General features: G+C 40.7%; 1 protein-coding gene across 6 annotated transcripts in view; it reads left to right on the top strand.

Annotated features, from left to right (window-relative positions):
• Window positions 1–24,849, top strand: part of SEMA4A (semaphorin 4A) — a 105,659-nt gene extending 80,810 nt beyond the window's left edge. For 4 of the 6 annotated variants that reach the window (XM_063440319.1, XM_063440318.1, XM_063440320.1 and 1 more), the window contains exons 4-15: window positions 2,294–2,356; window positions 2,610–2,708; window positions 3,464–3,575; window positions 4,754–4,870; window positions 5,249–5,388; window positions 8,989–9,161; window positions 10,317–10,467; window positions 11,372–11,561; window positions 13,961–14,079; window positions 15,648–15,811; window positions 18,768–18,874; window positions 23,326–24,849. In XM_063440319.1, the coding sequence (XP_063296389.1) occupies window positions 2,294–2,356; window positions 2,610–2,708; window positions 3,464–3,575; window positions 4,754–4,870; window positions 5,249–5,388; window positions 8,989–9,161; window positions 10,317–10,467; window positions 11,372–11,561; window positions 13,961–14,079; window positions 15,648–15,811; window positions 18,768–18,874; window positions 23,326–23,963 (2,073 nt within the window). In that variant the 3' untranslated portion in view covers window positions 23,964–24,849. The remainder of the gene's footprint in view (window positions 1–2,293; window positions 2,357–2,609; window positions 2,709–3,463; window positions 3,576–4,753; window positions 4,871–5,248; window positions 5,389–8,988; window positions 9,162–10,316; window positions 10,468–11,371; window positions 11,562–13,960; window positions 14,080–15,647; window positions 15,812–18,767; window positions 18,875–23,325) is intronic. The other 2 variants (XR_010086314.1, XM_063440321.1) reach the window with 2 other exon arrangements.
• The last annotated feature ends 1,798 nt before the right edge of the window (window positions 24,850–26,647 follow it).

The raw sequence follows: 26,647 nt of genomic DNA, 5'->3' as shown, positions 1-26,647 counted from the left end.
AGGCCCAGTCCGCCCTTGCTTTTGGCGGTGTATAATGTCTGTCTTGCTATTCTGTGCCTTTTTCGTGCCCAGATGAAGTCATCTATTGCTGTTTGTAGTGGTTTAAGGTCTCCCTTAGTCACTTTTATCGGTAATGCTTGAAAGATGAATAGAAGTCGGGGGAGGAGGTTCATTTTGACGCTATGTAGTCTTCCTAACCACGATATGGGTTTTCCATGCCATTTATCTAGGTCTCTTAAGAGGGTATTTATGAGCCTTTGATGGTTCTCTCAATATAGGTCGTTGGGGTTGGCGGTTAGTTTGACCCCTAGATACTTAATGGGTCGGGGGCTTATGTTTAGGTTTGTCGCTTGTTTGAGTTGTACGATGTCCGTCTCTGTCAACCCTATCGGCATGCCAACTGATTTGTCCAGATTGATCTTATAGCTTGAGACTTGGCTAAACGTGTCAAGCAGTGTAAGAAGGTATGTGATCGAGTGTGCTGGGTTAGTGATGGTGAGGAGTACGTCATCCGCATACGCGGATACTTTAAATTCTTCCGTGGCTATTTTTATGCCCGTTATCTGCTGGTGGGTTCTTATGAGATGTAGCAATGGTTCTAGGGCCAGTATGAATAGGAGCGGTGAAAGGGGGCATCCCTGACGTGTTCCATTTGTAAGCTTAAAAATACTCGGTGTTGCGTTTGGTATCACCGTCTGCGCCCTTGGGTTGGTGTACAGGGCTTTCACAGCCGTTATAAAGAATTCTGGCATCTGTAGTTTGCGTAAGAGCGCAAACATGTAGTGCCATTGGACTCTATCGAACGCCTTCTCCGCATCCAGGGAAAGGATCAGAGAAGGCGTCCGATTTCTCCCGGCCCACCAAATGAGGTCAGTTGCTCTTCTCGTGTTTTCGTACAGTTGCCTAGTGGGTACAAAGCCCACTTGATCTGCGTGTATACATTTGGTTAGTATGGGGTTTAGTCTGTTTGCAAGTTAATTGGCGTAGACCTTGACGTCAAAGTTGATGAGGGAAATTGGGCGGTAGTTGGCCACTTGTGTGTTATCTCTGCCTGGCTTGGGGATTAGTATGATATTCGCCGTCGCTAAGTCTTCGTTGGGGGCTTCTCCTCCTGTCCAACGTGTGTACATGTTGGCTAAGTGGGGTACTAGGTCTTCCTTGAAAGCTTTGTAGTACGCCCCGTCAAAACCGTCAGGGCCCGGGGCCTTGTTTCCCTTCAGTCCCGCAATCGCTCTTTCTATTTCCTCCCTGTCTATGGGGTCTCGCAACGGTGCTGTTATGTCTTCCGATAGGCGTGGGAGCTGTGCTTGTTCTAGGAATGTGTCTACAATGGTTGCGTACTCATGGTTATCTACGGTCAGCGTGGGAGAGTGGTTGTATACTGCCGTGAAGAAGTTCGTAAATTCGTCGTTAATGTCTTTGGGGTTTGTGAGGACCTTACCCTGTTTATCTTTCAGGGCAGTTATCAAGGAGGTGACGGGTTTGGGCCTGAGGGCTTTTGCTAGGAATGTGTCCATTTTATTAGACTTTTCATAGAAAAGTCGTTTTGTTTTAATGAGTTCCTTGCTAACATCGTCAAGCATCAGTTCCCTAATTAGGTGTCTAATTTCTTTCAGTTCTCTGGTTGTAGCGTGAGTTATCGTTTGTTTGTGTCGTAGTTCTATTTTGCGCAGTTGGAGATCTGCTAGTCGTTTACTTCTTTCCTGTTTTAGTCGGGTGGCTATTTTTATGAGGAGTCCCCGTATTACTGTTTTGTGGGCTGCCCATAGAGTCGTCGGGGATATGTCTGGTGTGTGTCGTTGGTCTGAAAATAGTGTGTAATTTCCTTTTGTATTTCGTCCTTAGCCTGTGAGTTCCTAAGGAGTGAGGCGTTCAGCCTCCACCTCCAAGGTGTGTGGATGCCTGGAGTTTTTAGAGTGAGAGCTATGTCTGCGTGATCTGACCACGATATGGATCACAGGGGTTTTAATCCAGTGCATGCCGGTTTGGTTTGTGAGGAATAAGTCTATTCGGGAGTAAGTGGCATGTGCTGCTGAGAAGAATGTATAGTCCTGTTCCCCTGGGTGTTGGAGTCTCCAGGGGTCCAGTAGCCCATTGTTATGTATGAAGTTATGTAGGAGCTTGTCTTGTCCCCCTCTGTTCTGTGATCTAGGGAGGCGGGTGGGGGGGGGGGGGGAATTCACTTTATTGAAACCATGATGATAACAGCTGTAAATACATCTCGCCAATTCTGCCTTCAATGCTTATACTTTGTAAAGCACCTTCACCCTTTTCAATTTGAATGTCATTCCAGATATCATGGCCTTCAGACTCGACAAATATCTCACAGTGTGTGTTAAAGGCAAAAAGCAAAGAGGTAACTGACTTTGTTATATAGTCTCTATATGTTCACGCACTAAAGGTGTTGATATATAATGTGAAGGCTGTCCTGCTGGAGACTGGGTGGATTCTCTAAAATGCTATAGACACCTTTTAATAGAACGGTTAGTGGGGACAAGATAAAAACAGCCTCTGGGAGCATTGTCATGCCAGAACTACACAATATAATGTAATAATGAAGTGAAATATCTCGATAGGATCCATTGGCTAATAATGTATGCCTTCCACAGACGGAATGTTTAAATTTCATCCGGATCCTCCTCCCCGTTAATAACACCCACCTGTATACATGTGGGACCAACGCGTTTAACCCATTCTGCACGTACATTGTAAGTATATGTTCCGGCATCCTGTATCCAGTATGACTGCAAGAATGTCATCCTATGTACTATCTGACCAATATGTTATGTTAAACATTTTCAAAACTGTCTGGCAGGTTTTAAGGTATTTTAATAATGTATCTGCACATATGTACCTTAAAGCACCTTGTAATGTTGTGCTTAGCCCTCTCAATAACCCATAATAGTTCCCAGCATGCACCTGATCTCCTATTCCTGACAAGTTGCTCTCTATGTTTATTAGTTGGGAGTGGGGGACTGGTGTAGGGAATGTTGAGAGTTAATAGGCAACAATATTTATATCTGAAGTGGGTTTCTCTCTAAAACTCTGTGCCAAGGCAGCAGGTGTGACATACATTGGTAAATTGATTAAGAGCAGTTCTAGGGGCACGTTTATCTTTAAATTACGATCTCTACTGTAAAACTCATCTCATGTGAGCTAGAAAAAAATATATAATTACTAAACCAGGAACTGTGTAGAATTGACAAAATATTTGCACATATTAGCCCAAAATAGCTGAATTGGAGCAATGTACTTTAGCCTAAAATTTACAATGACCTTGTCGATCCCCTCCAGTTCCCAATTGAGTGAATAGACCCGAAACATTGCAGACAATGACAGACAGTCCTGCGATCTGATTTAGGGAATCCAGTGGTTTTTAACATATGTCATCCCCTTTATTTGGCTGTTTGTATGTAGAGGTTATTTCTCTAGTGTTCACTGTACTTCGTGTCCCCTCCTCCAGAATCTGGACACCTTTTCCATGTACACAGACATTACGGGCCATGTCATCGCCTTGGATGGGAGAGGACAGTCACCCTTCGACCCACAACACAAACACACTGCAGTTATGGTCGGTAAGTACATAATCACGGGAGAAAAGAAGGAGCCTTGTTAATAAAGCTTACAATCAAAAGGTATATAGTTGCACATTGCAGGCTGCGATATGTACGGTACCGTCAGTTAGTGAATATGGGTGGAGGTTAATGTGTAAGAGCTGTTGTCAATGGTGTAAATGTTTTCACAGCTTGTGTAAAACTCTCTGTGTTGACCTCTACATGGACTGTGTATACTAATGAGTTGTAAATTTACTTGTGAATAAATTCAGACCAAACGTTAAAACCATTTCTATTCACAGTATTGATTATGGCCTCTCTGAACAATGCATAGCCTTGTTGAGGATTTGGTGACGTTGGCCATACTCTATTTTAGCTTTGCTCCTACAAGACTTACACGCTGTCTTTTTAAAGGATCAATAAAGGAACCCAGACCACTTTATCTCAATGATAACTTTTTAACCCTGTAATGTAAAACATTGTCATCTTGTACAATACTTTGCAGGGTAAAACACAACTTTGTTGGCTGTCCACTAGAATTACTTCCCTGTGAGAACCCTGTTAAATTCAGTAGTCAATCAAATGCTATCCCTAGAGTAGCATTTAATTAGTGCAGCACATGTGCACTAGCCTCCCATTGAGTCCCTATGAGGAGGAATTGGATTGGCTGAGATCAACAGCCGGGGATGTGGTTTGGCTGTGTCGAGATGAGCGCGTTGACAGAAGAAAGGTAGGCAATACTCGCCTTTCAAACCCTCACAGGAGGAAGGAGCATACATATACTACAGGGGGAATACTGTAGTGTTCGGAATACATGTTGGTATGTGTAGTGTTCCATTAAAGAAATAAATTGAAGCTGCATCGCTGGCCACTGGCTCCTTTTTCCTACACTATTTTAAAACCAATTTTCTCTAAAATAATTTAGGTTTATGTGTAACTTCTTTAATTGACTTGCCATTTACTATAGATTGTCATGATTACGGTTTCCATTATTCAAATGCTTAAAGGAACACTGCAAGCCTCTGTAACCTCTACAGCCTGCGGTACCAGGATAAGTTGTCAAATCATTTCTACCCGCTGGCAATGCATCGTGGCAATTAGGAGTTCTACAACATTGACAAATAAATGTACATTCAGTTACCTGCATCTAATGGCTGCAAATGATTGTTATATTAATGGATTTGCCCCATATTGTGTAGATGGGGAGCTCTATACTGGGACAATGAACAATTTCAAGGGGAATGAGCCCATTATCTACCGTACCCTTGGGAACAGACAAAACCTGAAGACAGAGACCTCCCTCGGCTGGCTGCACGGTAAGTTACCGCTAGAAATACTGAAGATTTGTGAATTATATAGAATTTTTAAAAATGCCAACCTCAACGCCGTTGCAGCCCAGAAATATAAAGTTTATTGATTAACAAAGTGGATTTATAATAGAAAATATCATGCAATTCTGTAACAACATGCCTCAATCTGATTGTATCAGTCAGCACAATCCTGATCTCCTGTTAGCCTTGTATTAAATCCAGCTGGTCATGTATCATTCTGCCGAGAGACTTAGGAGTCATTCAATAACAGAAACGGAGCTTATTTCATCACTGAGGGGTTTATTCACAAAACTCTAAATTGTAGCGAATTTAAATGGGGAAGTTACGACTAAAATTGCCAAACTGTTTTTCTTTCTCTTGCAGCGGATGCTTCATTCGTGGGATCGTTTAATCTGGCCGGTACTTCAGCAGACAGCAAAGTGTATTTCTTCTTTGCAGAGACCGCAAGAGAGTTTGACTTCTTCGACAAGCTGACTGCATCACGGGTAGCACGTGTATGCAAGGTTCGTCAAGTTTGTGTGAGGTGTGACAAGATTTGACTGAGTGAACACTTACCCGTGTTAACCCCTTAAGGACACAACTTCTGGAATAAAAGGGAATCATGACGGAATATATCCGTCATCTGTCCTTAAGGGGTTAATAAATGCACACTGGGAATTTGGAGGATCTAAATCAGTGATTTTATAATGCATTTATAAGTTGGTCCCTACTAGTTGTAACAGGCACATTAAATGCTCACAGTTAATGTTTAATTTCTCTAGTTTAATTTAACTTTACCTGTGCGTTGCTAACAGTTTTGCCAGCAAAAAATTTGCTTACTCAGTGTGAGCTCTCATAGGAAGAATTTCTGTCTTGACATTGGTTGTACTAAACCGGGAATTGTCCAGTGACTGGCCAATTTTAGGATGAGCGTTTTTTACAGTAAAGTGTCAGTTAGTAAATAACCCCCACATGATTAACCCCTTCAGGACGGAGTCAATAGTGCACGTTCTGATCAAAACAAAACGTAAACAAAAACTGGAATTTGCGCTATATGTCTGTTCACCCGTAGTTCCCCTCTTTCATATTATATGCACCCACACTTATTATATATCATTTTGTTCAGGAGAAACAGGGCTTTAATTTACCATTAACTATTCATATATGGAATATAATTTATTATGAATAAAATAAAATAAACTGTGAGAAATTTATTTATTTTTTAAAAATGTGTAGTTCCGCCTCACATTTTAGCTGTAAATGTCATAATACTGTTAGGTTTTACTGCAACAAAATGCACATATTTGTAATCAGCGATGTCTCACGAGTACAACAGTACCCCCCATTAACAGGTTTTATGTTGTTTTGGAAAGTTACAGGGTCAAATATAGAACGTTCCATTTTCAAATTGAAATTTGCCAGATTAGTAATGTTACCTTTGAGACGGTGTGGTAGCCCAGGAATGAGAATTACCCCCATAATGGCATACCATTTGAAAAAGTAGACAAGCCAAGGTATTGAAAGTGGGGTATGTTTAGTCTTTGTTAGTAGCCACTTAGTCACAAACACTGGCCAAAGTTAGCGTTCATATTTGTTTTTGTGTGAAAAAAGCAAAAAACGAATATTTGGCCAGTGTTTGTGACTAAGTGTCTACTAAGAAAGACTGGACATACCCCACTTGCAATACATCGGGTTGTCTACTTTTGCAAATGGTATGCCATCATGGGGGTAATTCTCATTCCTGGGCTACCATACGCTCTCAAAGGCAACATAACCAATCTAGCAAATTTCAATGTGAAAAAAATGAAACGCAAGCCTTATATGTGACTCTCTAACTTTCCAAAACACCATAAAACATGTACATGGGGGGTACTGTTATTCTCGGGAGACTTCACTAAACACAAATATTAGTGTTTTAAAACAGTAAAACATATTACAACAATAATATAGTCCATAAAAGTGCCGTTTGTTTGTAAAAAATGCAAAAAACGTCACTTTTACTTAAAATATCATCGTTGTAATACAATTTACCAGTTTGAAACACTAATATTTGAGTTCAGCGAAGTCTCCCGAGTAAAACAGTACCCCCTATGTACAGGTTTTATGGTGTCGTGGAGTATTACAGGGTCAAATATAGTGCTTGCAAATTAAATTCTCTGCACTTTCTCCCTGTGTTGTCAGGCATGTCAATCAAATTTTAATTAATCAAATCACATAATTATGTTAAAAGATTATTTAAATATACATGTAGAATTTTAATATATATACATATATATGTATTTAAATTCTACGTGTATACTAATGTAATCTTGTATGTAATTATATGTATTTATCTATATATATATATTTGCGGTTATTTGTATTTTATATATATATAGATATATATAGAATGTCATTCTAAGTGTATTCTGTTTCCAATATATATATATTAATAACAAAATACAGTTAGAATGAAATTACATATGAATATATAATTTATATTAAATTTTGTTTCAATATTTTATTTATTTATTTTATTATTTTATTTATTTATTATTTTAATTATACGTATATATATATAATATATATATGTACATCTATTATATATATAATATATATACATATTATATATATGTAACATCATTCTAAGTGTATTTTAATGCTAATATATATACTTATATTAGTATTAAAATACACTTTGTATGACGTTACATATATATATAATATGTATATATATTATATATATAATATATATACATATTATATATATATAAAAATATTTTCAATTTATTTTTTAACATGTTTAATTTCTTTTTTTATACTTTCTTACCAGCAGGGGGACTGTCTGATATTTTAGACAGTCCCCCTGCAGGCAGATCCATAGCCAGCTATAGGGGGCCATGTGATCGCTCTTTGAGAGCGATCACATGGCCCCCGGGGGCCTCATTTGCCGTTGGAGGGCAGCCTGGGCTGTCAGGCAGCCCCCCAGAAGAGGATCGCGGCGAAGGTAAGTATAACTTACCTCCTGGGGCTCAAAGCCGTTACGGCGTTCCATGCCGCCGCAACGGCTTTAAAGCCCATTATAATGGGGACGGCATGGAACGCCGTAACGGCGTTAACGGGTTAATAGCCAAGTTGTAAATGAAAGTACGATGGAGAGATTGTCACGGTGATGTTGGCAAATTTTATATATATATATATATATATATATATATATATATATATATATGAAAAATAGGTTGTTCTGCTACTTAGACCCTGAAGAAAGTCCCGAACTGGGACTGAAACGTTGGTCTTTTTAAACATTTCTCAATAATTTTTTTTTTGCTTTTTTAAAATCCGGTGAGCAGCCATCCTTTACTGCTATTTATATATATAATATATGTTCATTTAAACTGCAGGTACAGCTCATTGTCCACTTAAAGGGACACTATATTCACCACAACAACTTTAGCTTAATGAAGCAGTTTTGGTGTATTGATCATGGCCCAAAAAGCCAGCATCTTCAGGCTTGAATACAAGTAAGATTTTACTATATTTATGTAGGCAAGATGGGGCCAGGAGGTCTAGATGGTGGGTTTAACACTATAGGGTCAGAAATATATTTTTAATGTTCATGACCCTATAGTGCTCCTTTTAGCAAAAGCTGTTTTGGTGCCTATAGTGACCATTTTAAGCCCGGTGTTGTTGACAATATTTTCACACTGAATTTACTATTTTTTTATTATATATGTCTGTGAAGCAAAGGATATGTCTCAAGCATACATTGCCAAGTTATTCTTCAAAGATTGGTTTTACTCTGCAAAATTAAGGATCTTGCAAATATCCTGTGTGGCAATTTTACAGATAACAGCTGCTTGTAAAATGAAATTTCAACTGACCTTTTAGTTTTAAGCTGCCACATTTCATCGTGAAAGACCGGACTTGTTTTGTCTGGTCATTGTTATTAAATTTACTATATTAAAAGATAGAACTTGTTAAATATCACAAAACACTCATCTGGAAACATACCACAGATAATGAATACAACTAAACCTAATCTGTCTCTTCCATGTAGACAAAAATAATTAAACCTTGGTTTGGGTGGTTGTCCTGGCTCATACACCTGTTCTTATATGTTCTTATTTTTTGTTTGTGTCCCATAGAATGATGCTGGTGGGGATAAGGTCCTCCAGAAGAGGTGGACCACATTTCTGAAAGCCCAGCTGCTTTGCTCCGATCCAGATGGTTTCCCTTTCAACGTCCTTCAGCACGTGGCCTTATTACACCCAGACGATCCCCAGCGCAGTACTTTCTATGGTGTGTTCAGCTCACAGTGGTAAGTACTGCGTCCATTCGTTCAAATCAGCAGCTGAACCAGGAAATGACGGGAGTATAAACAATGTGTCCTAAACACTACGAAATATTCCACCAATGCAAACAAATGGACAGTGTAAAACGGTAACAGTCTATAGGACTCCAGCTATTGCTGACATCACGCGTATCTGTTGCTGATCAGCCTTCACTGGATTAATCAGACAGTAAGGCAGTTTATTAGATCTCTCCATTATTAACCATTTAGCAACCTGGTGGGAGCTCAACAACTGCAATCAAACCCCTGAGTGTAAACAAATGTCACGTAGAACAGATCATTTTCCATTTAATGTCGAAGCTAGTTACTTGCAATTTGTGGTTTGTAGAAATAGCCTCACTCACACTCATTCTATACATAATTACATAATACAATTTCCAGTATGTGTATATAATGCCTTGCTTCGCACCCCTAGAAAGCCATTGGATTGTAGGGGTACCCCAAATCCAAGCCACTAAACGTGGCACACAGACTGTATGACTAGTAGTTCTAGTAGGGCCTTTTTTCAGTTTTGGGGTATACCATTCTATGCTCGTATTGGGGTGTACCATTATACGCTCGAATTGGGGTGTACCATTCTACGCTCGTATTGGGGTGTACCATTCTACGCTCGTATTGGGGTGTACCATTATACGCTGAGGCATTGAAGTTACCCATTGAACTCTTCATTCTCAGATTATTATATTTTTACCCCTAGAACCATCCCAGAGTTTAAGATACTGTAATTGTAGAAATACAACCAAAGTGAGCCTTCTTTCTGTCTGTACAAAACAGTGGTTTGGTTACTATTACTATTTAACATTTATTAAGTGCAATGTTAATGGTACACTAGTTTTTTCCAATAAAGTTTCTAACAGCAGCGTATCTGAGAAAAGGCAGGGAATAAGAGAGAGCGAAGAGGCTCTTACCAGAACAAGTTCCTGTTAGCTCAGTACTGATCGATCTTTTACTGAACACCAAACTGTATTACAGGCAGAAGTAGAGGAACTGGAAAGATCTTGATTACAGTAACAGTTTGGCTATTGTAGCATCACTTGCATAATTAGGTTTTTGATCCCTACAAGTCATGGTTTAGAGAGTAGGTGATCTGACTGTAAAATTCTCCTCCTCTCCCCATAACAGGCAGGCCGGAGGATCCAGTACTTCTGCAGTTTGTTCCTTTCAGCTGAAGGATATTGAAAATGTTTTTGACGGAAACTACAAGGAGCAAAATAAGGAGAGCTCGAGATGGACCCCGTACACCGGCCCTGTGTCCGACCCCCGTCCTGGCAGCGTGAGTACTGGTTGTGGGAGGACTTGGTTTGATCAAGGTGTTGGCTGATAGCAATGTAATTACAATGTGTCCACCCTGTATGCCTAGGGTGAGGTGTTTAATTCCTTGGACATTACAAAGCATGTTCGTACTGTGTATATCAGCACAGAATAGCTCCAATCTGTCTGCTGCTAAATAAATGTTTCAGGAAGTTTAAATTGATTTCTTTGAATATTATATTGGTGGAATTTCCAGGGAATGTGCAATGTATTTAAAGTGTTTAAACTTTATATCTCGCATTGAAACCTGCAGAGGTCGTAAGGGAGGCTCATTTCATCTTTTAATCATGGGTTTCTTTTGCTTTCAACTGAGCACATTAAAATGCTTTCTTCATGGCAGCAGAGTTCTTCTTGGCTTCAGCACCAAACTAATAAAAAGAATGCATAGCTTCATTCATGCTGGTGACATGCTTTTAACACACATTTATACCTTCCACAATTACTGACTAGTCAAAATCTCTGGATAGACATGCAGATTGGTGAATGTGGATGTGAAGGAAAGGGCAGGTGTCATGGGGTGACAAGTGCCTCATATAAGAAACATATTACACAGATAAAAAAGTAATGGATAACATAAATAAAATCCTTGCAGACATACTGTTGAGTTGGTCTGCAATCAGCAACATAGAGAAAAGAGACCACAGTCCAAATTGTCTGTACAACATAAAAATGGACAGCCGACCATTCAGAGTGCTTGATTGACAGCTCTGATGGGGCTGAGTTGCAGAATTTGTTTTACATATCAGTGCTGTTCTAAAACGCTTTCCCAGCTGAGAGTTAAAGCTGGATGTTGTATGCAACGTTGATGCTGCTTAGAGTGACTCTTTAATCCCATTAAAAAATAACAGGTCTCCTTCCATTTGTAGTGCTCCCCAGGCAAGTTCTCAGACACAGACCTGAACTTCATGAAAGACCATTTTCTGATGGATGGGAAGGTTTCTCCCCTTGAACATAATCCACTGCTAATCAAACAAGGTCTCCGCTACACCCAAATCACCGTAGATTCAGTGCCAACAATCTCCGGCCGTAACTACACTGTCCTATTCCTTGGTACAGGTAAGATACTCGGTATGACACTGCCCTCTGCTGGTCTTGTGATGAATTCCAACTCATTGGTCTATTAAAAGAATTGGCTACAGTTTAATTAGCATTGCAGGCAACATTCTTATTAACATAACTAAATAGGTAGACCACCCAGTAATGACAGTTTTATTTAAATTGAGCACAGGCCATGGTCTTTACGTAAGAGGAGCATAATATACAATTAATAAACTTCTCCAAAACAAATAACATTTAAACTAATTTTTGCTGGCATTTTAAAAACCTGGCCAGCCTATTTTACATTTTGTTTATATCTTTATTTTTGTTGTATACAGGCTACCTGCATTGCCACAACAGCTGATGCAGGCGTTTCATTATACATAGAACAGTGGTATGGCAAACATATTTCGGGCACATTTTTGTATTGTTAGTAGTAGAAAATAGCTGTATTCCGTTTAAGAGTGCAATAAAACAGGATATCTCTAGCAAGGGTAAAAGTAGCCCACAGACCGGACCCATGTGTTCTGGAGGGCTTGTGTCATCAGGTTAACAGGCGTATGAAAAAGCAGTAAAAGCAACATTGTATGGCAAAACCAGTATAGCAATCATAATCTACATTGTGGGTTACACCTGGTCTGAGGGTGTTACATTAAAGATATATATATATTATATATAAAACAGTAGCTGATCAACTCAGCTGAACTACCCTTCTTAGGAGTGGCATCGGTAAGATCCGTTGTTGCCATGGGGCAGGCACGGCTATGAGCCTCTTGAGGACAACTAGTGAGGGTATGAACATTTGTAAACAAAGAACAAGAGGCGGACACCCGCTCTGATATGTAACTTAATGCTGAAATCAGCAATTAGGGTGAGGGGGATAGAGAGAGGGGTACGTAGACCCCAGAGCCAGCAGGTGAGAGTTTGGTTGTACGTGTCTTTAAGGACATCTATCAGACCACACATTATGCAGATTTAAGTATCTAATCATTGAGGGAAAAAAAGGGGTGTAGTATATTAACTTGGATAATATCATTGGTATACACATTGTGTGGTAGTATAGAATGTTCAAGCTGTCCCGGTGGCAGCGGTGTTGTTTCTTTGGGTAGCCGGGACAAACTGGCAGATTGTGGCCAAGTCCCATGTTGTCCATTTCAGAGATGTCAGTAACTTTAAGAGTCCCAGTCCCATTAGGGATCAGAAGGCTTCGTGGTGCACCCCATCTGTAGGGTTTCTTATGCTGTATCAGTACTGTGGTTAGTGGTTTCAGACCGCTGATATAAAAAATAAAACCATGCCTGTCCGTGCTGGAAACGCACAATTACATCCCTGTTGGTTTGCTGGGAGTTGCCTGCGGTTGTGGTAGCCTGTAGTAACTCCCCGACATCAGGGTTTTGGCTTGTTTTGGAGCAAATAAGCTGTATAGCAGTCTTCGAATGAGGTGGGGGATTTCCGCCATTGTAACGCTCTCAGCCAGGCCCCTTATCTTTACATTATTCCATCGCCTGCGATCTTCCATAGCTGCAACTTGGTGCTGGGTTTGGGTCAGGTCGTTTTTGGTCTTTGTCAGCTCGTGCTGCTGTGCTGATTTCTGTGTCATGCAGTCTCATTGACACCCCGTGGCTTTCCTCTTTGAATGAGTTGATGTCTGCCGTGATATGTCGGTGTAAAGCAGCAAGGAGGGCTTTCAGTCGATCTTCAGTGACTGGGGGGCTGCCCTGTGCCTTAGGCTTGCCTGCTTTCTGTGTCTCCGCCATCAGTTCCAGGTTTGAGAGAGAGTCTTCACTGGTCCTATTTTACATTTTTAATGATTATCCCACACTCAAAGCACTTAGGCTGAAATCTGCACATCTAAATCCACTTCTTGGATCACTCATCTACAGCCTGAATCCTGACTTTGGAGTGGTCATGGCTTGTAGTAACCCTTTAATGATTTGAAGTGGTCATGGTGGCTGGAATCTAGATGTTTGCTAAGAAATGCTGCACATACAAAGTTTAACTCCTCTACTGTCAGTAGCTCCATCTCCGGGAGCGGCGTTGGGGTGTCAGCCAGCCCAGGACTAAAGATCGGAGCTGGTTAATGTCAATCACATTAGGTGAGAGCTGTCAGCTGACACTCTTAGCCAATGAATGGTGACAGCTGCGGCTTCTGGTTTCTGCAGAAGCTGGAAGTGTGACATCGGACCACCAGGAAGTGTAAGAGCCCAGCGGCTACCCAGATAAGGGGGAAAACTGTTGCCAAACAGGGAAATGGTACTCCTGGCATGAGAACAACTACGGAAGGCTGTTGTAGTTATGATGATTGGAGTAACCCTTTAAGTCACACGATTACAGCCTGCACCATTTTATTTTTTGCACAGCTCTAGTGATCAGACAGGTTTGAAGGGTTTGACTTTGTTACATTTTGTGGCTTTCAGATAAAGGGTCGTTGCAGAAAGTGGTTGTGGTAAACGAAAAATATTCACATATCATTGAAGAGTTGGAACTTCTTCCAAATCAGGAGCCCGTAAAGAACCTCCTATTGGCCTCCAACAAGGTGAGACTCCCTGGGGCAGCAAGCAATACTCCAAGCCTGCCATAGTGGTGATGATGCCAGCATGACCTGTCATTAATTTTAAAATGGTTTGACACTTGCCTGGGTGCAACCAGGTGCCTGTGTTGCTTCCAGTCTTCTCCAAGCTGGATGTCTGTTTATACAAGAACTTTCTGCCAAGGAATGAATGCCTACATTGGCAGCGTGACCCAAATCAGTGCCAAGCCATGTTATAGAGGACTGTAGTAGTTCTAGTACTTGGAATATTTCATATCCCTTCAATTACAGAGGATTGAGAGAGGTTATTGACCTCTGTATATATATATATATAGATAGATAGATAGATAGATAGATATCGACTGCAGCTGTATTACAGAACTGCTATCACCCAGAGTATGGAGTCTAATGATCAGTTCTAATAGGTCAGCATGTAAGCTTGATACAGTAGAAACTAGTGAAGATAAACATAATGGCATTTAATTCTGAACCCCACCTGCTGCAAACTGGGAAAACACGTACCAAAAGTTATACTAAATTGACCAGAATAAGAACAACAACCAGATTTCAAATAATACAAATTCACATAATTGATTGTCCCTTCTGAGCTTGCTTAGAAAAGAATAAAAAAGCATGATCAATTTTTATTTTATTAGCAAACACTTGAAGCATCAAAACAACTTTAGCTTAATGAAGCAGTTTTAGTATATAGATCATGCCCTTAGGCTGTAAAAGTCACAGTCAGGGAGGTGTGGCTAAGGCTGTATAAACCGAAAAAAAAGTGATTTAACTTCTAGATGGCAGAGAGCTAAGCAGTGAGACTGAAGGGTGTTTATTCACCATAACCACTTCATTACGCTAAAGGGACACTCTCTCTAGCCTTTCCCTACTTTGGAGAGTTATTTTCATAGTTACACCGGACCGTAGTTCTCCCCTTGTCTATCCTCCAGATCCTATAATTTTAATAATTAGAAATCTTGGCAGTGCGCCTCCAAGCCCTCTGGATAGGAGAACTGGGTGTGTTACTTCCCCACTAGACATACTGTGCGGTCACAGCTTGTCAGAGAATACTTCCATTCACTAGCGCCTATAATCCATAATATTCCTCTCTGAGCATTGCATCGGACTGTTATCCAGTCACATGAGAAGAGTGGGTGGCAGCGCCGACAACTTTTTTTTTTTTTTTTTAAACAGTACACATAGGAGGGGCAGGTTCTAACGTTAACTAGAAACATACTATAGTGTTAGGAATACAGATTCCAAATGCTCTATGCCAGAGGTAGGCAACCGTCGGCATTACATCTTCCATAATGCTCGTACAGGGGTAACGCTGGTAAAACATCAATGGCGATGTAATCAAAAACATCTGGTATGCCGAAGGTTGCCTGTCCCTGCTCTATTCTATACTGTGCTCTGATTTTAAGATCTACTACCCATGACACATAACGTGTGTGGCGGGCTAAAATTCATCCTTTGGATACGGATTTGTTTTTCTTTTGAAGACTGTGATAGGAGTGGCTTCCTTTGCTCTGTGATTCTTCCAATAATACAAACCTCTCTTCCATTTCCATCAGCGGCTCCTCTACATTGGTTACACGTCAGGGATCCTGCAGGTGCCTCTTGCTAACTGCAGTGTGTACATCAGTTGCTTTGACTGTATTTTAGCCAGAGATCCTTACTGCGCCTGGGATGTTAAGAACCACATCTGCCGCTGGGCTCAGTCAAAGGTCGACACATCGTAAGTAAAACAAAAAAACACAAGTTTGAATAGAAATAAATAAAACAACCAACAGTTAGGTTCTCTAAACAATGTTGGAATACAATTGGGAAGAAGTTAACAAAAATTAGTAATAAGGGATACTCTTAACACTTCCAAAACATTACTGTCAGTTTGATCCAACAACAAAGGCTTTGATTGACAGAGTACTAGGTCCAGGTTGGATAAAGATGTTAATAATTGTAATTGTTATATTGAAGGGACACTATAGGTACCACATCACCATTTCATCCACTTGTGCCGTTTCTTCTTGTTAAATAATTTAGAGGAAGTTTAAAACTGAAAATAGGTCACTGGCTGCTCACAGTCTGACCCACTCTGCAGGTATAGCCAAGGCAGATATTACACACTTCGATATAAACAACAAAAATATATATCAAGACACAAGGAACCAAAATCCCACAGTGAACACTCAACATAAATTAATATATACAATCATAAATAAGGTCTTAATGATGCTGGTACCAAAGTAATAGTATGCAACCTAAATTTATATTGCTAGCACTATATTTAACCCTGTAACTTTCCAAGACACCCTAAAACCTGTACATGAGGGGTACTGTTTTACTCTGGAGACTTCGCTGAACACAAATATTAGTGATTCAAAACAGTAAAACATCACAGCGATGATATTGTCAGTGAAAGTGACTTTTTTGCATTTTTCACACACACAAACAGCACTTTCACTGACAATATAATTGTTGTGATATGTTTTCCTGTTTTGAAACACTAATATTTGTGTTCAGCAAAGTCTCCCCCCATGTACAGGTTTTATAGTGTTTTTGAAAGTTACAGGGGTCAAAAAAAAATTTACATTGAAAATTGCCAGGTTGGTTATGTTGCCTTTGAGAGCGTATGGTAGCCCAGGAATGAGAACTACCCCCATGATGGCATATCATTTGCAAACAAGACAACCCAAGGTATTGCAAATGGGGTATGTCAGTCTTTTTTTGTAGCCACTAAGTCACAAACACTGGCCAAAGATAGTGTTCATAATTGTTTTTGCGTTTTTAACACAAAAAAAAAAAAAAAATGCTAACTTTGGCTACTAAAAAAGACTGGACATACCCCATATTGAATACCCTGGGTTGTCTACTTTAAAAACAAATAATAATATGTACATGTGGGGTGTGATTCAGGGATTTATGACAGATAAGAGTGTTACAATGTCACTATTGATACATTTAAAAAAATATATATTTTGAAATAGCAATTTCCTATTTGTACATATTGCCCTATAACTTGCAAAACAAAAAGCAAAAAAGTACAGTAGGTAAACACTGGATGTTTTAAACTCATGACAAAATTTTTAATCTATTTAGCAGTTTTTTCCATTAGCTTTTCTAGGTAAGTAAAAGATTTTTAAAGTAAAAGTTAAAAATAAAAAAAAATAAAAAAAAAAAAAAGTCTTTGATTATTCACCATATATTAAAAAAAATAATGGTACGTAAAGAAAGCCCTATTTGTCCTGAAAAAAAACCAAATATATAATTTATATGGGAACCGTAAATGAGAGAGCGGAAAATTACAGCTAAACATACACACCACAAACGTGTTAAAATAGCTCTGGTCCTTAAAGGAACACTAGTCACCTAAATTACTTTAGCTAAATAAAGCAGTTTTAGTGCATAGATCATTCCCCTGCAATTTCACTGCTCAATTCACTGTCATTTAGGAGTTAAATCACGTTGTTTCTGTTTATGCAGCCCTAGCCACACCTCCCCAGGCTATGATTGACAGAGCCTGCATGAAAAAAAAACTGGTTTCACTTTCAAACAGATGTAATTTACCTTAACCCCTTAAGGACACAACTTCTGGAATAAAAGGGAATCATGACGGAATATTTCCGTCATGTGTCCTTAGGGGGGTTAAATAATTGTATCTCAATCTCTAAATTGAACTTTAATCACATATAGGAGGCTCTTGCAGGGTCTAGCAAGCTATTAACATAGCAGGGGATAAGAAAATATTAATTAAACAGAACTTGCAATAAAGAAAGCCTAAATAGGGCTCTCTTTACAGGAAGTGTTTATGGAAGGCTGTGCAAGTCACATGCAGGGAGGTGTGACTAGGGTTCATAAACAAAGGGATTTAACTCCTAAATGGCAGTGGATTGAGCATTGAGGCTGTAGGGGCATGTTCTATACACCAAAACTGCTTCATTAAGCTAAAGTTGTTCAGGTGACTATAGTGTCCCTTTAACTTACAACATGGCCAAAACAGTCTGGTCCTGAAGGGGTTTAAAAAAAAATCATCATGTGTTAACGGAAAACAAAAGAGAAATCTCTGGGTACTGAACTAGAGTGGTGGTGGAACAATGTTCACTTTATTTTTTAAATTGTATAATCAAAGTATAAGTTCCACTCCCCACCAAAAGAGCGAGAGAGCGAGAGAGCGAGAGCGATTTAAACTTTTTAGCAGCCTGACAGCTCAAACAGTCCCCCTGCTGGCAGCTCCATAGACTCCTATTGCGGCCATGTGATCATGGTGATCACATGGCCCTGGAGGGCCAGGGGGTGGCCAGTGCTGCTGCAGGGAGACTGCTGGGGTCTCCCGCAGCCTCTTCCCTCCCCTTTCCGGTTGAAGGGTATAGCAGGCACTTAACACATCAGGAGATGCGAAATTCTAAGTTAAACTGTGCAATAAGTAAAGCAAACTAAAATAAATAGACACAGCTTTCTCACACATCTTGCAAAAGGCTCAGCCGGATAGGGGTGTATAAAGTGCTTTATATTGACCAATGGGACAGCAGGGATGTGTTCTATACACCAAAACCATTTAATTAAGCTAAAGTTGTTTTGGTGCATAGTGTTCCTTTTAAGGGCCCGAATTTTCTATGCAAATCAAAAGTGGCTTCGAGTGTTACTGCTGGAGGGTAATCGGTAGGCATCTGATGACGTGTTTCTTATCTCTGCAGTGAATCCTGGTTACAGGACATTGAAAATGGACATCCAAACACCACTTGCAGCACCCAATTACCCAGAGGTAAAGCGACCTTTGCAACGGACACCAAACCAATGAAAGGTAAGACACGTCAGCCAGATGGCATACTGTGAGGATGCAGGGGGGGGGGGGGGGTGAGTTATACTGTACGTCAGTGCCATAGCCGGCTCCTCCTCTTGGATATAACTCCCCATTGCCACCACCATCTCAGTTGGCACTTGTATGGGTTCTTCAAAGCGGATTCCACTCATCTGTTAGAATAAAATGTAGAATTGTTTCGGATTCTTGGCAGCAGTGGGCTACCACCGTTGGAGCCTACAGAAAGGATACCTAGCACACAACACAGGGTTATGTGTAAATAATGGTGCAATTTAACACAAAGTCACAGCATGGATAGACAGATCTACAAAGAGCTACATATGAGAACGTAACGGGACATATTAGAACATACAAACACCCAAATGTTAAGATTTTGACTCATAGGGCTATATTTCTAGTGAAACCCTTTACATATAAATACAGACATTGGTTATGCATCAAACGTGCCACTTTACTCCCCAAACCAGCTTTACATATCAAAATAGATATCCTATACTGACTTACATGACTTAACATAATATGGCCACAGGGAGGAGCAAGAGAGATGTTAAACACGAACAAAATCAAGACTAGGTATTGCAAACCATTCATAAATAAAGATGCTCTGATCCATTGGCTCCTGGGGCTAGAGACGCAACTTAAAAAGACGACCTTATCTTGGACATCTACACGACAGGTCTGAAAATCAATTAAAACTCTCCCATAGACTGATATGTAAAATCCCAGCAGTAACTGCAAACTGAGGCCTGGGAGTTTATTACGGTCTCTCATATATTCAGCGGCTTTTATTCTTTAGTTAACATATTCTAGAATTCTTCATTTTGGAAGAGTCAGCAAACTAAAGACAAATGACAAGTTAAAATATGGGATTGTAAGTAGAAAAGAAACCATAAAACACACACCAGACTGTTTGTTTAACCCCTTAAGGACACATGTGACATGTCATGATTCCTTTTTATTCCAGAGGTTTGGTCCTTAAGGGGTTAATGTTTACCATTGTATAAATACCAAGACTATGGATCCGAGTCTTATTGCAGGATGGAAATGTGTTGTGACAATTTATCAAATAAGTAAAAAAAAAAAAAAAAGTATTTGTTTTATTTTAGCTTGAACCACTGTCCTAGCGGGAATACAATCTCCTGCCAATCACTTCAGAAAACACTGCATACAATATTCAGAACCCGCACCACTGCGGGTGTTTGTGAAACACATTCCCCATGGTGCTTGGGCAAGTTATAATGCACAACTAGAGGTTGTCCAGTGTTGGATGCCTCTCTGAGTCTTTAATGCTTCGAAACATGACCTGCAATTTGTTTTTTTTTTGTTTTCCTTCTGGCTTAATGTCTTCAAATTTCCTCACCTTAGCGTGGAGTAAACGCACCCTCTAGTGGTTTAATAAACTTCCCCACCAGCCCATTCCATGGAAACCAAGACATTTTCTCATCCTGGAGATGACTGATGATATTAACAGCTATATGCACTATTAATCACTCCAATAAAATGTAAGATTTAGTTCGTATCCCTGAATATATTCATGGGGGGGGGATTAATCTTACCAGTTCGAATGGCTGCAGCCTTTGCACGCGCTCCCCTTTTTCCCCAAGTAGAGACTTTCAGCAACCTGGGGTGCTTTGTGTGTAGAGTATTCCTTTAACCCTTAGACGGTCAGTGGAGATACGAAGACAAACAGTCAATATCTCTAGTCACTGGCTGTAAATAGCAGCAATACACATTTAGTAAACGGTTAATATGTTATCACTGTGTCACACAAACAGTTAACCGGGTAGTACCTACCCTCTGGCACACCAGCTGTTACATTAATATTGGGCAAAATGATAAACTTTTACACCTCTAGTAGACAAGCAGTTAATATTACAGCTCTCTGGGTCACAGACCGTTAATAAAACAAGCCGTCTGCACGTAAACAGTTCAAACAAATCTGCTTTGCACAAACTGTTAACATTTATTCCTTCCTGGCACACAAACAGTTAATAGCCTTAATATCTGGCACACACACTGTTAACATTGCAACTCTCTGGCAGACATATAGTTACTCTAACACCCTTTTGGAATACAAACAGTTAATATTTTCTCTCTCTCTGGCACCCAAACAGTTAATAAAACACTTCTGTCAGACCATGTCTCTACTAAAACACAGGAAAGTTTCTTACCTGAAACACACAGACACACCAGAGATGATCCTGTCCGAAACACACGCAGAGTAAAAAAGCGATGCAAAACCAAGTTAAAACGTCCCCCTCCTCTCACACCTCATACCCACCCACCATGGGTGGATTTGATTTATAGATCTAGGTCTCCACCCCCTTCCAATCAGAAATCAATAACACCTGGGTCCAGCAATGCATTAACCCTTTACAGGCCACTCCACCCAACCATTAAGCCCTTCCTGTCCCCACCCAATCAGTAACCCGTTTGAGGCCACATTGGACAATCATTAACCCTTTCCTGGCTGCTCCACCAGAAATCAATAACACCTGGGGCTGGCAGCACATTAACCCTTTCCAGGCCACACCGGCTAACCATTAGCCTTTTCCTGTCTTCTCCCTGGCCAAAACTAAAAAAATTATGTGCATCTTGCTTCTAATCAATATCATGTGTGCAGAATTGCCTGTCCAGGAATCTATTAACCATGACTACACCATAAAAATATTAGCCCTTCTCATGCCCCACCCCTGCCTAACATCAGTGAATATCACCTTGGCAGGTTTGTTTGTCCAAATAAAACATTAACCTTTATTGTTTATATGATTTACATGTTTTTCAATAGTCTAATTTTCATTCCACACATGCAATAGCTGGATCCAATGTGTGCCCAAATAACGTCTTCTTTAGATCTTCTCCACCTTGTGAACTGGAATATTATTTGTAATGAATTTGACTTTCATGTAGACCTGCATGTAGAGAAATGGTGCAGGTTAACTCACTGTTTATGCAGCCCTAGCCACGCCCCCCCATGGCTGCCAATAACACAGCCTCCCATGAAAAATGGTTTAATTTTCAGTTAGATCATACAGTACAGTGTGATTACATTATACGTTCCTATCTCCTGCTCTATTAACTGAACACTAATCACAGAAGATTCCTGCAGTCTCTATGAATTATCACTTTAACAGATCAGAAGATAAGAAATTCTAAACTAAACAGACTGTGTAAAAAAACTTTAAAAATGTACAGGACATGTGTAGGGTGGCTGTGTAAGTCACATGCAGGGAGGTTTGACTAGAGTTGTATAAACAAAGTAAATTTAACTCCTATATAGTAGCGAATTGAGCAGGGAGACTGCCGGGAGCATAAGATATACACCAAAACCTCTTCACTAAGCTGAAGTAGGTTTGGTGCTCTGAGTGTAAACCTTCCTGGTTGGCAAACAGGCAGCTGAGAGGGTTTCCTTCCCTTTGTCTCAATTCTTCTCTGTGCGCCGGGCACAGTGGTGCTGCGGTCAGAAGACGGTTTTATTGCTGAATTTGAAGTAATATTTATTTTATGACACAGTGAAGGGGGGAGCAAAATCTAAATAATAAAGGAACAGTCCAATGTTAGAGACACATGTATTTTTCTGACATTTCTCCAATATAATATATATTATAATTGATTTCCCAAGCTCCACTGGCAAGACTTGTGCTAAGCATGCTGCCCTCTGATTTTCCCACCTGTCAGGAAAAAAGAAAAGTAGGGTCAAGGGTTACAGGGAAAAAAGAGGGACCATTTAAGTCTCCTGTAAAAACATATCAAGGGGAAAAAAAGATTTCATTGGTTTGTACAAACCTGCTTGATGGACTTTTTCTTTTATATAAGCCTATGTTTTCAGTTTGGGTCTTTTGGCATAAATGTAGATTTACTTTATTGAATAATCCTGACAGAGTATCCCAACGTTGTATCTAGATTCTAGAAGACCGTAGCGATGTGCAATCACACACTACAGAGCAGGGATAAAATGCACCATCCTGCTAGATCACATGCGGGGAGTTATGGAACCTGATGCTGTGACTGTGTGACACAAGCCGTCTCCCTATTCACTGACAGTCCCCACAGCCAGTATTGAGCTCCTGAGGAGGAAAGTGCTGTGAGGCTCAGAGCTCCCACTTTGTGAAACGTGTCTGTGAGGGATCCAGAGAACTGAACATGGTCAGGCTTTGTGTCTTTACTCCGTCTCATAGACGTCTCCGGTCCTTTTGAATGAGCTCCCAGAAAGTTGCACTGAACTGGACGTAATCAATTCTCAGGTTCTGGCACTCATTAATTGGGGCTGTATAGAAGCAACACAGACTATCCCAGAATAGTGTGACTGGCTCTTGCACTCATTATCCAAACCTTGTAGTCCGTAGTTTTTTTTTATGGCTAACATAGTACTTCAAATGTAGACATATTTGCAGCTGGAAATCCAACTAATGTTTTTGCCTCTTTATTTACAGTGGCTAACTACACTGCCAACTATAATACCATCCTGAAACTGCAATGCCCCCAACACTCTGCTCTGGCAACGTACACCTGGAAGCATCCATTGTTGAAATCCTCGGACAAGCAAATGGTAACGTCTCAGGACACGCTTGTGATCATCGTTAAAGGAGACACCTTGGGATTGTATGAGTGCTGGGCTGAAGAGAATGGCTTCACCTACCAAGTGGCCAAATATTGGGTCAAGGACCCAAGCGGGGTGGATGTAACACATAAGGACTCTGAGAACACAGACAGTAACATGGAAACGTCTCCTCAATTCACGGGTAACAATTACTACACCCATTTTGTGGTGGTTACTATATTGCTGGTGTCCACCTTGTGTGGGATTTTAATCTTTGTTCTCTACGGTTGGCGAGATAATCTAAAAGCTAAGAGTAAAATCCAGGGGTGCAATACCCCAGAAACTGAAAAACTGTCTGATGCCAAAGAAACGACTCGTTTGAATGGGATCTGCCAGAATGACATGAACAACCCCAACATGTGCTGTGTACCAGTGAGTGGGTCAGATGCCATGATGGACCTAGATAACAACACCGTGATAGTACGAACATCTAATGGGAGGGCCCCACTCGAGGATGCGTCGGATGTCTAAATGTTTTTTGTCTTGTCAGTGACCCTGGAGAATGCACTGCATACATTCCATTACATGACCATGTGAGGTCACCATTCACTCTCTCTGAGGTGGACAACCAACAAGGGCCTCTCATCTATCAAACGGAACCACAAAAGACACTGTTTTAATGAACACAGGTAAATGCACTGTGCGACACGGTCCCAGTGGTACAATTCATTCATTTGTTTTGTAATTTTATAATGTGAAAAAAAGGACAAGGCTTATGCTGTTAATGTTAATTTCACAGGACTACAAAAACTCAAACCCCAAGGATTTATTTTAAGAAGCAACTCCAGCAGGATGGCAGACTATAGTGAAGCAGGTGCCACCTCCACCTCCGGCTATTAATGTGCATTGATTGATGACATGGATCGATGAATTACACTTAAGGGATGCCACCCTGTGTGTGCCAAATTCAAAACAAATTACATTTTCTGCAGTAACAAGGAGTAACACGTGTGACTATAAAACAATACCAGGTGGCCAGTGTGAAACATGCATTAGTAACACCTATGTCTGCCTCAGTTGTTATTTTGGGTGGCTGAGAGTGAATAGACCACAGGTTGGCAGACGGAATACTCAGCCGAGCTACAGGATCAGAGCCTGACTTCACTAAATGCATGTTTGTTGCTAGGTTCCCAGCTGGATGCAGCTCTATGGACAATTGGAGGATGTAGGACCTGGACCAGGGGGGAGGGAGGGCGGTTATGCTATATGTCAAACACTGTATTTCAAGAAACCACTCTTTTGCCCAAATCATATCAGTATTATGGAAAAGTGGAATAGCATGTTCCGCAAAACGTGCTTTGTGTATATTTTGAGTTTTATTTTATTTATGTAGATATAAACTATTATTTTTAATGACCATGTTTAAATATGTTTATTTCTAGGGGTACTGTTGAAATATATATATAAATAAAAGTTGAATATACAAAATTAGGATACTAATGTTAGGATACTAATACTAACTAAAGTTTTGCATGAAATATATATACACAATACGGGGCGTTATTACTCCATATAACCTTACCTACATTATCATCCTATTACTCCATATAACCCTAGATAAAAATAAAGAGGAGCACACTCTTAGAATTTTTTTTTTTTTTTTACATCTTTATTTTCGGTTTTGGTGCAATAATTTTACAGACAGTCGTACACGCAGGTGCACAAGTGAGGTCGAAGTCCTGTGTCGTTTGTGGTTTGCACCTTTTGGGTCGAGCTATAACATTTTTAGTATAACAGTAACATGTTAAAACATAACTTACCGTAGTTATCCATACTTAGGTGTTATATTGTTTTGTGCTTCTTTGTGTTTAAGATGGGGCATGGTGTAGTGTAGCAGATCCCGTCAAGTAGGAGTCTGGTGGTTCTCTATGTGGGGTTTCAGTTTTTACTCGAGTTGTGGGACTTCGGGTTTGTGTCAGTTCCATGTGTCATGGGCTAGGCTCCCTGTGTTGTGCCGGATGTTGTTGTCTGGCTGCGTTAGTGGAGGTGAGCTGTTAGTTGTTGGTGGCTTGTTGGGGGTGGTCTAACCGAAGGGGCTGCAGGGGGGGGTAGATTTTTAGTCGCCCTGTGGTTGGTTGTGTATTGTGTTGTCTCTCCTTGTTTTGGAGCTTATGTATCCTCTACCAGGGTCAGTGCGTCGGTGGTCCTTAGTGTTTAGGTATTTATACCGTGGGATAACAAGTCAAGAAAATAAAATAAAACATAGGTAAAGTCTCGATAAAAACTTGAAATATATTGTGTATAGCAGTCACTTTGACCCAGCCTGCGGTATCTGTGCACATCAGTCACGGTACAGGGTATTGTGATCCGCTGGGTCCTGGTTCCAGCTGGGCGGCATTCCCGGGGTCTTGTGCCATGTTGTGTAGTCTCAGGGTGGTTTGGAGGGTAGGTGCGTCCTCCACGGAGGTCAGGACATGGGTGGTGCCATCTCGGGTTACCTCCAGTGTCCCGTTAGCGCCTCACTTGTATGCGATTCCTGCTGCTCGGAGTTTTGTAGTGAGTGGTCCATAGGATTTGCGCCACATTAGGGTGGCTTTTGATAAGTCCTGAAAGAACGTTAGGGATGAGTTCTCGAACAGCAGTGGTGTCTTCCCTTTCAGCCCGGCCATTATATGTAGTTTGTCTTGCACTGTGGTGCATCTGAAAATGACGTCTCTGGCTGTTGGGGACTTTAGGTGGGGAGGGGTAGGCAGGCGGTACACCCCATCTATGGCCATTTTCTTGACCGCTGTGTGTGGGAGGATTGTAGCTAGGAGGCGTCTGGTGTATTGCGGTAGCTCTTCAGATGTTATTTCTGCGGGGATGCCTCTGCTTTTAAAGGTGAGAGCGGCGTTGTCGATCTTCCATGCTGGACACTTTGAATGACAGGTACGTTTGTTGTTGCTGGATTCGTTTTAATGGAGTCTTCCATTGTGTTTATGTGAGCGTGTACTGTCACCACTTCTGCCTGCGTGGCTCTCACCCTTTCAGTGACCGTGCGCAGTTTGGTCTTGAGGAGGGCTGTGTCAGCCGCTAGGAGTTTGTGGATGTCTGCTAATAGGAGCTTTAAGTCGCGTTTGGTGGTTGGTGCAGAGTCATCTGGGGACTCCATTAGCGGTTGCAGCGGTGCTTGTGAGTGCCCTGGTATATCAGGCCTGGGTTGAGGTGGATTGGGT

The sequence above is a fragment of the Pelobates fuscus genome, chromosome 13, assembly GCF_036172605.1.
Source record: "Pelobates fuscus isolate aPelFus1 chromosome 13, aPelFus1.pri, whole genome shotgun sequence".
Taxonomy (NCBI): domain Eukaryota; kingdom Metazoa; phylum Chordata; class Amphibia; order Anura; family Pelobatidae; genus Pelobates; species Pelobates fuscus.
This window is presented reverse-complemented; position numbering and strand designations above follow the sequence as displayed.